Here is a 10,479-nt window from a genome sequence, read left to right on the forward strand (position 1 = left end):
TTTATAAATTCCGTGCTACCTTTTTCATAAGAAAAGATCAAAGCGACCAAAAATAATTTTCCGAATACCATTAATACTTTCTGTACCAGTTTAACTCTTTTAACCGCAGCAGTAATATTTAAAGTTAAGGATGACTTTTAGGGTTTTCCACATTCAAGTGACTAATGAGAAAAAGAAAGCTTAAATTCTAACGTTTGAATTCGCCGCCGGCAAAATTTGCATGAGGAAACGTGTATTCCTCTTCATCACAAATAAGCTACGAAAATTTTGAACTCATAGCCGCTGGGAAAAACAAGATCAACACAAATGTTTGGATACCATAATTGACAGTTTAATTGACCTGTTCGGCGGAAAACATTTTTGATAACGCTGTGCTTTTTCCTAGAACACTTGAGATGCTTCAAAACAGAAACATTTCCGAAAGTTAAGTGGAATAGTAATTTTCCAGGGAACGCACCGAATGTTCGAAAACGCGAACACGTAGCTAGCATGACGAAGCAAAATGGCCTGGCTTTTCCTCTTAAAACAGGACCAGGGAAAAACCGTAAAATAAAATGAACACTGAGGACACAAATTAACAGTTCCGTGATTATACAGCAATGGATATCTAAAAACCGATAAAACAAATATTAACCACAGCTCACTAAGTGGAAGGCGGGGAGCGTACACACAAAGTAATTAAAAACCAAACCCAAGAGTCAAAACAATTCACAAGTGTTTCTTCCTATTTTCTCTGGTTTTCGAAGCTAACGGCTCTCAAATCCTAACAAATTTGAAGAGGTCAGCTGACTCGGGTTTCATGAGAATAATTTAACGCGGAAAAAATTGTGGCTCAAGGCGGTTTTGCTTGAAATTATAATCACACTAATATAGCAAAGTAAAGTTCCGAAAAGCCGCCGCTAGGGTTTTGGAACAGGCAACTCTCAATTACTCACCGGCAAACAGGTAAAAACCAACTTAGTTTAGATTTTCAAGAGAAAACTATCTTATCCCAAGGAATGAAATTAGCAGACTGGGAATTTAAGACGAGGTAAAGAAGTATTGCCTTCCCCTTTTTATTTTCCCCACATATTTTTACAAATACTGGGTAACGTTGTGAATTTAATCGTTTTTACGCGTTTCTCAGCGGGATAGCATTCTTAGTATTTTTATTCATTTTGAATCAGTTTTTTTTTACCAAAACTAACGAAACGTCGGCAGGTATAACTCTTGTTTATTTAAAAATTAAGAAAGAAAGATACTTTTTTATAACGGTTCATTTTAGCACCGCAAATAATCTAGCGCAAATTTCTAATCGGCAACAGAAGCACCTTGCCTTTCGTGTAGAGCAAAAAATAAAATACATCATGACTCAGACACACCTATGATAAATATCGACCATTGGATTGCTAAAATGCAAGTCTAACATCAAACGAGATAAAATGTAAGATTATGTTCTCTCGGAAGCCAGTATTTTTTTTTTCTAGCGCTCCATGTTTGTGGTTGTTAATTCACTACCAAATTGACCGCTGCCGCCTTAGTTAAAATCCGTTTTCAAAATTCGTCAGAATAAAATTTCGATTTCCCCATTAACGGCTTTATTCAACAGATAGCGCATTCCTCCGAGATAAGTTTCAGCGAGAAAAGAAAACAATTTATCGAAGATACGATCAAAATTTGAAGGATTTTGAATCCCAATGACCCGCAAAATTCGCGTAATATTTTCTCACATCGCGGGGAACAGGTGTTGTTTCATTACAAAACTGTGGTACATTTCTTCAGTTTGCACGCAAAAAAAGACATTTAAAAATTGAAGGAAAATACTCATGTCTTTGCTTCCGTAATTGCAAATGATTTAAAGGACTCCAACTTACTTGAATATGATGATTTTTCCACTCTAGGTTGTCAGTGTTGCTTTTATCAAGCAATATTTTCACTTCCTTTCCTGAGAAGCACTCGACTGGCCCGCCGCGATTTTTTATACTTCGATTACTCGTTTGTTTACTGAAACCGATTCTATGCGAATAACTTTTAACCCTTTCAATTCAAACCAACCTACCAATTTGGCGTGAAAACCACGATCAAAACCTACTGTTTTCTTCGTCCCTTATTAGCATGTCTTTTGTACGGACGGCAAATTTCACTTGCTAGAAATGCAAATTGCGAAAACTAAGGTCGTATTAGCGAACAAATCGTGGTATTCTGCTATTCTATGCAGGGTAAACATTTATTTTCTGCCTTTTTTTCTATGGCCATTTCAACGGCTTTTCATTGTGCGTTGTTTTGAAAATTAAAGAAAGGTTTGTTTCAGTCAGGGTGAATTTCGCCGCCATGGGACAGCCTCGCCGGCATGACAATTTTTAAACTCCCGCTAAGCGAATAGGTGATAATTTATAAAGATTGCTCGAAAATTTTTGTAATTTTTTTATTGAGTTTGTAGCTGTAAAGGTGCGAGTGTAAATTCGCTGCTAAATGTTATCGTACGATTCTTTTCTCTTGCGGTTATCGCGTACGCAATAAAGATTGTTTTATTCTGGTTTTTAAAGCTCAGTTAAAATAAAAGTGCTTTAGCATTCTCTTTAGGTGATAACACAATTTATGTCAACTGTTTTTTTCGACGAACAAAAAAACACAACAGAAAAGTGCATCATTCTTTTCAGAGAAATAATATTCCTTCAAATTTTGCATGCCTCCCTAACTAATCTCGCGTAAGATCTTGGACTCGAAAATTCCTTTTAGGATCTAAATTGCTTTTCTCGTGTAGCGGACAGGTGCAAAGTAATTTTAACTACCTTACTCTCTTGAGTTGCCTGAAGCGATATTTCAACAGTATGTTTATTTTTCTCAAGAGATCGTCTTACACCGATCTTTGTCTAGCTAGTTGGTTTAATTCCCCGGTTAAAGTTTATTTACAGAGCCAGAAAAAAGTATCACATCGATACGCCGGGATTAAAGAAATAAATAAAATTTTTGCGAAGGATGTTAATTTGAGGACGAGTTAGTAAGTAAGTAACATTAGCCCCCAGCAATAACAACATTGTCAATTAAAAGTTGTGCGTCTAGAAAATGTTAACTTAGGAACATTCGGCTTTTCCTAAAAGGCACTATCGGTTATTTGCTTTCTAATTATCAAAAATATTTTTCGGGTGGGCAAAGTTTCTTCCTGGAAGCTATTCCACGCGACAATTGCAGTCGTAGATAATTCATTCGAAAGAAAAGATAAAAAAAGAGAACAAAGACCGATGTTTTGCAAAGCTTTATTTCTTTTGTGTTGTATTCATTTTATGCCTTTCGTCCTTTCGTGGTAAACTTAACAGCAGGGGCGAGCTAAATTTTCAACTTTGTCTAATTGGAAATAGTTTGAAGCGAAATTTCCTTTCCTTACATGTTTGTGGCAGCAACAATTGGAGCTGTTCTTCGCGGTAAATAACATAATTAAAGCCAGTTTTTGTCCCTTGATTAGCAGTGTAAACAGAGAGGAAATCAACTCGAACACAAACACAAGCGCAACTATTGGGACTCTCCAAACACAATTCGATATCGCTGACTATAGCACCGTTAATAATCAAACTGACTCCCACAGTTTCACACCAAAATTTTCAAGATGATTGAAAACTGCTTCAGTCCCACGGAAATACCCCAAACAAAGAATAATAAGCGACTAGATCGTAGGAGTCTCGCTGAGTTTAAGAAAAAAAAACTAATAAAAATTCAAAAGCGCTTCTCTGTTAATATTTCTGTCGCACATACGCTAAAGAAAACTACATGTTTAAAATTTCGGCTCAGACAATAGCGCGCACAATGACCACAATAAAATTTGCCAATTCTCAATTCGGAAATATTTATCTAGCGGTGTAAATCGGCTGTAACCCAAGTTCTTAATGACTTTGCAAATACGACGGTCTATCAGAAGATAGAATCTAATTTGTCAGTGTTTTTTAGGAGTTAATGCAATCAGCGAGTATCGAAAGCGCTCGCACTTTACAACTCAGCCATGCACGGAAAATCAACGCTCAGAAATCAACACTGTTTTGCCCTCTTAGTTTTTTGATCCGAAGTACAATACCCCAAGACCCCTAGGCCACTGTTTGAAAAGCTCTTTCTCTTTTCGTTTATTGTGTCGTTCAATGAAAACCAATTGACCTCGAAGATGTGGAGTTCGCTATGATTATTCGCGAAACGAATCGCACAATACAGCTTTCATTATGCAAATCGCTCCTTGGAGTCCATTAAATAGAGAAAAGCTGAAAAGTTTGTAAATCTCTTTAAAAAAGCGACAATGACGCACAGAAAGGCAAGGTAAGCCCTTAATGAAACACGTGCAAAGCGAACAATAGCGAATGCCGCAGATGTGGTGAAGGCATTGAGCGGAAAACATTATTATATTGAAATAGTTTGAAAAGCGCACCTGCGTGCCTTGCGCAGGTGTCGCCCTGCTATCATTAGAATAATGTTTGAATGAGAAAGCAAATAGAACCGAAAACTTGCAATAACTCCGAGATCATTGCGGTTTAATCCTGCGTTAAGTATTTCCCACTTGGACAACACTCGTGTAGCTCTCCAAATATCATCTCTGGGCTGCCAACCGAAAGCCATGTCGCTTTAGAGCACGTGTTTGAGAGTTATGGCACAAGAATTGCCGCCGAACTTTCCCGAGTGTTGATTGGCCCACAACGGAAATATCCATAATTCATGCGCAAATAATTAACACCTATTGTTTACTTCTTGTATTATTATTGAAATGAAATATTAGCATTGTCCTATTATATCATTATACCCATCAGCCATAATCACGCCTGCGAGGTGTTGGAGCAGTTGAGCCGGCCGACCAGGCAAATAACAGAACGGAGGTTGCTCCTTTGAGAACAGTTTGACCGGACTCATCCTCGCGTGAACATCACCGTAACTCACTACCAAGACAACCAGTTTACTCCGCGTTAACAACCTACGAGGACCATAGACAACATGGGCAAGCAAGATGAAGGACACATTAAGAGACCCATGAACGCATTTATGGTGTGGAGTCGTGGTAAGAGAAAGCAGTACTCCGCTATAAATCCGCGAATGCACAACTCCGAAATCAGCAAGCGACTCGGGGCCGAGTGGAAAATGCTCTCACAAGAGGAGAAAGAACCGTTCGTGGCCGAGGCAAAACGACTTCAGGCCATCCACATTCAAGAACACCCAGACTATAAGTACAAGCCAAAACGACGCAAGCCGAAATCACTGCAGAAGAAAGAGTTAGCGGCCCCGATGTTTTCACCTTACAGCGCCCCAATGATGGCGGTTGATAAATTCTCAACGAATCAATTGCCTCAAACAATAGCTCATTCAACGGCTTTGTCCGCGGACCCAATGTATTCCAAAATAAACGGAGCAACAGCATTTCATCACTCCGTTTCACCAGGATATCCAGTGATCTACCCAAACGTAACCGCAGTGAACAGTCACCATACTATGACTCCGCCGTCGCGTCAGCTATTCGCTAGCTCCTTGGACACGGCGCACTCGTTCCGTGCCGCGGATGTCATGAGCCATAATCGAGCGCTCTACACCAGCCAGGCCTTCCAATCAGCACTTCCTTCCCAAATGCAGCAGAGAATTTCCAGCGTCGACGAAACACGCGGCGCGTCGATCAGTAGCGGATCGTCCTCCAGCCCAACCGCTTCAAGCAGCGATGCGCCGAGCAAGCCTAGCGGTTATACAGTTTCCACGGCCGAACTGAACGGTCAACGCGTATGGCAACCCCAGCAGGACTTATCCCGTCCAGTGGCCTATGTCCCGGTATTGCTTTAAATTTTTTTATGTAATTTGTGCCACACCTTTTAATTTAAGGGCTATCGATAGAGTGAGAGTATAAAATTAGAGACTTGATCATGCGAACGCCTTGTCAACATACGTAACAACTTTATTTTATTCAGTGAGTTTTTCTAATCGTAAACGAAGATCACATTCGCTCGAATGTTTTCGTTAGTTTCTTTCCACTTGTGTTAGTGTAAAGTTTATTAGCAGCGTCGAGTACATTAGGAACATGTGATAATTTGTCTTTTAAACGCCTTTTCAGTTTATGCTAGTTGAAGTCCACATTATTCCTAGAAGCAAATTTCCGTTTCGCACAAAGAGCGCGGGTTTGTGATAAATGCGCTTTAATGAGGAACAATTTCGAGTTTACAATGAATAATGACGTTGTTCTGACAAACGGTACAATAACTCGCTTAATATAGAGTAACAACATAAACCCGGGTACAAACATTCAATTTGCTGTAACGGTTTGGCAGACATCTCGCCCTGAAAGCTCTAGAATCGCTCAAGCGAAATCGAAAACGCCGTTCTAAATTTTTTCCCTTTTAATATATGCACATTAGCGGCTGCATACGTATGTTGCGAACAAACAAGAACGCAATTCCAAAATTGTTTTATCTCGAAGGAAGTTACACAGAGTTTGCCAGTGATTGTAGAGTCGATCGACCGGGCCGTATTTGACACTATAGCATCGTCTTATATATTCGAACAATGCTCTAATCTCGGGCCTCAAACCAACATTCTGTTTAGTTCATTGTTATGCAAAGATCGTAATTCACTTAATGCGATAAAACAAGTGGCCACGTCAAGACCGAGAACAAAACAATTTCTAAATATCTCGGTACAACTTTCTTTTAGTGTGATCAATGAGGAGATACTTGTGTTTACATAAAGTCCGTCGCCATTCTCGCCAACGTGCAAGCCCGCGCTCGGGGTACGAAACAAGCGAAAGATCACCTGAAATATTTATTTTTTCACTTTTTGCATATTTATAACTGCGGTGTGATCAAACGCTTACATGTCGTTTGCTACTAAGCTAGCTTCCATTAAGTTAATTTCACCAAGATTGAGAAAGTAGAAAGTTTACAAAGTTTTTTATGTTCAGATACTTAAGTTAACAACACGCGAGTTGTACGCTTTCACTTTGTTGCAATACTCCACACTGTTTCTGCCAAATTGTAAATTATAAAGATTCGAACCCACATGCCAAACGCATGGCAGAGCAGCAAAATTTAATTTATGCTTCAGCGGACGATTGATTCACATGCCAACTTCGATAAGCAAGCAGAAAACGAAACTCGAGGCTGTCCGATTGAATAAACATACGACAGCAAAGTTGAAAGGGTTGGATTAGCGAGTTAAACCAACAGCACATGTCGCTAAAGGCACACGAGCCCGGTAAATTGAAATTGATTTATTGGATGGCTCTGACTCTGCCAGATTCTCTTTACAAATTAATGAGTTCTTTGAGGTGTTGTTGACCGTGGATCGAGACCTCAATCTTGTACATAGTGACCGCGAATATTTACAACTTTAAACGAATTAAAGCTTTGGAAAAGAACCGGTCGAAAGTTTCTTGCATATATACGCTCGTACGAAGGAACTTATACTTCTCGACAATCAACGTACTTTATTTCTCGAAATATATTTAACGTTGGTGTTGGCTATAGGCTATTTTTTAGTTTTTTTTTCTTTTGTATACACGGTATTTAAAAATATTGTAAAAATATGTAGGTAGCGTTCATTAACGACGGACAAGTTAAAAGTTTTTCCTCTGTTCATTTCAGATAGCCATGAAGAGCAAACTACGTTTTCCCGCCCATATAAATTTCGCTTAGCTCTACATTTCGACATTCGAAAACTTAATGTATATCACAGTTATTATTTTTGCCTTATATTAAGTTTTGTAATTATCCTTGTCTGAGACTGAAGAATGAACGATTTTTTTATGCTGTAACAAGTGCCTCAAATATGGCATTATAAGACAATCCCTTGAGGGAAATTACAGTCTTTTGTTAGCTAAATCAAAATATATCATACTAAAACTGAGACAACCTATATATTAGTAGGTAAAAACTGTGTCGAATAAGTATTATAAATTTCAAGCTTGTATATGGAAACCTTTTGTAAAAGTTTCATTTTTTTTCTGTTCAATACCTAGCAAATTATTACATATCAGAAATACGCTGATATTTGAAAAGAATATGTATAATTCTTATCTGTGTAATATAAAAATAAATAAAAGCGTGCTGTGTACAATCATGACATTGTAGTTGTAGTTATTTTTGTCAGCTGAAAGCGACGAAAAATGTTTTGGACGGCAAAGGTTAAGCGCTCTCTAAGCTCATAAAAAATTGTTCGATCTGAAATCAATTTAAACTAAAACTGCTGTTTTAATCTTTTTCATTTGCGTTTTTTTTCTCTTTTGGAATTTTCGAGAGCGTTTAAAATAATGCTAAAATCCTACATGAGGCAGTTGATTAATAACATGGAGGTTTATACAGTTGTGCAATCTCAACGCCGTCCAAAGCAAATTTCGTCGCATTTAAGCTTTCTTGTTCGAATGCAACGCAATAAAAAATAATACAGAGTTAAGTAAACGGAGAACGCGCTTTAAATTTTGAAATTTGCCCCAAACTCAGTGGAAGGATTTAGGTTTGAAATTTTCCGTCCTGTTCCCATATCGTTCCTTTTGATGGTTTAGCTCGAGTTTTAACCAGATTCCAGCAGATTTAAATCAGAGCACTTTTTGTTTATCAAAATACCCCTTAACGCCTAAAGTTCGTTACAATAAAGTATTGTTCACACTTTACTGAAACGATAGTGTGAAAATTCCAATTCTTATACATTTCATCGTCAGCAAAAACAAAACTTCCCTTTTTTTTTTTTCACAAAACACTTCTTCGACTTTTAAAGAAATACTCTCTTTTCCAAGAAGCAGTTTTGCCCAATAAGCGCGCGAACACGAAATTGGTCAAATTTTAAGTCAGTCTGCCTACATATGAAGGGAATTTAATTTTTTATCACTGGAAAATCGCAAAGCCGCTTAGCTTCTTTTTCTTTGAGTCATTCAACAAGCAAGGGAAAATATATTTCTCACTAACACGCGTTTTTTAATCACCACAAAACTGAAAACATTCTTGTTTTTGAACGTGGGCGTTTGAGCATTAAGAGAAGGAACTCCCACTCATCTGATGACTCCATATCACATCTTATTTTTATGGCTTGATCTAACGCATAAATTGAGCTTGAGGTAGAAGAAACGAATGAATTCATCACGCAAGTTAGGCACAATTTATTAATGTTAAGTTCCGCACGCCAACGAGAACATACTGAGAATATAACAGGTTTCATTCCAATTTCGTGCGTGATTGAGTCAATACGGTGCAAACGCAGAAGAAAGGCGAAACTAGCGGGTCATAGAGAGTTTGTAACAAAAGATAGTTTGACAATACCGGTTACCGCAAAGAAAAGCGTAAACAATGCCTTACAACATGTGAAAACAGTGCATTGTAGTGCGAGCATGTTGGGGTTTATTGTTATTTTTATTAGCCATGTGGTTGCTCGCACACGGCGTGTTTCAAAGAGATTTCTTTTGATGCTGGAAGTTTCGCTAGATAATGACATCGCCCCTGGTTGTGTTATTGTGTTCACAAAACTTCACCGTTGATTCAATTACTTTATCACGAACAAAGTTTCCGCCTAAGTTCGATTCTAAGACCGTATAATATATTGTTATTGACGCGGCCAAACTGGGAAATATCACAATAGCAACACTTCATTCTCTTAATGCAAAGAAATATCTATTGAAAAAAAAAATGTAACAGCTCGGACAATGCTTTCAAAGACAAAGCGAAGTACAACGGCACGAAAGCGTGTTGTACTTCCATTGTCTATCTTGAACTTTTAATAAAGGACACGAGAAACCTTTAAATTTGTTTTACAAAAAGAAATCAGCAGTAAACTGCAAGCAACGGGCAGAAAACGGAAATATTGCGATATATCTCTTTACAAAGAAGAAATCATTTTATCACTGTAAAGCTTACAAGAAAGGCGTTTGGCGCGATGTTATCAGCTCATACTTCCTTTTAATTAACTCGAATCGCGACTGTTTAATTAGGTGTTAGCATAAACGTTGGAGAAACTGTAATATTTAGCAGCTAGTTATCTGTCCCGCTAACGACACTTCATTAGCAATGAATCGCATTCACCCGCGCTCACGACATCGATTTGTTATTCGCCTTCCGGTGAAGATAAAATCTTAAGATTTCTTTACGGAGGGATATAAAAGAAGAGTCAATTTTAATAAGACGCTGTGGTAAAAGATAAAACATGATGATTTCCTTGTGACAGAAAGAGCGCGAAGTTTGGTAAACATCGTTTACAGCGAGTCGTCGCACGCGAAGGGTTCCTTTGTGTTTATTAACGATAGGCGTCTCATTTTACAAGTGAACAAAGAGCTCTAGATAATTACTTTCAAGAACAACTGCTAGTATAGTTACTGCGTACGAGGTCCTTTGAATCGCAAGCTTTGTTACAATAGCATGTTGTTTGAACTTCGCGCATAACAAAACGCGTTGAATGGGTTTACTTGCAGATAAATTACATATCGCACACTCTGACAGTTTTAATAAACCAGAACAATAGGTCGCCTTCGGACCAACTTAAGCAAACACACATTGCTAAAAAAGTTATTAA

The 10,479-nt window shown here is 38.1% G+C and overlaps 1 protein-coding gene across 2 annotated transcripts; it reads left to right on the forward strand.

Annotated features, from left to right (window-relative positions):
* Positions 1–930: 930 nt before the first annotated feature.
* Positions 931–8,046, forward strand: LOC144649184 (uncharacterized). Of its 2 annotated transcripts, none has more exons than XM_078508639.1 (2): positions 931–945; positions 4,764–8,046. In XM_078508639.1, exon 2 carries the CDS (start codon positions 4,945–4,947, stop codon positions 5,773–5,775), a length of 831 nt encoding a protein of 276 aa, XP_078364765.1. In that variant the 5' UTR covers positions 931–945; positions 4,764–4,944; the 3' UTR covers positions 5,776–8,046. The 2 variants fall into 2 exon arrangements, with proteins under 2 accessions (XP_078364765.1, XP_078364764.1); XM_078508638.1 differs by lacking the exon at positions 931–945 and having other exon boundaries at positions 4,344–5,763; positions 7,569–8,046.
* Positions 8,047–10,479: the final 2,433 nt, after the last annotated feature.

Source organism: Oculina patagonica, chromosome 4, assembly GCF_052425735.1.
Source record: "Oculina patagonica isolate OP01 chromosome 4, crgOcupat, whole genome shotgun sequence".
Classification (NCBI taxonomy): domain Eukaryota; kingdom Metazoa; phylum Cnidaria; class Anthozoa; order Scleractinia; family Oculinidae; genus Oculina; species Oculina patagonica.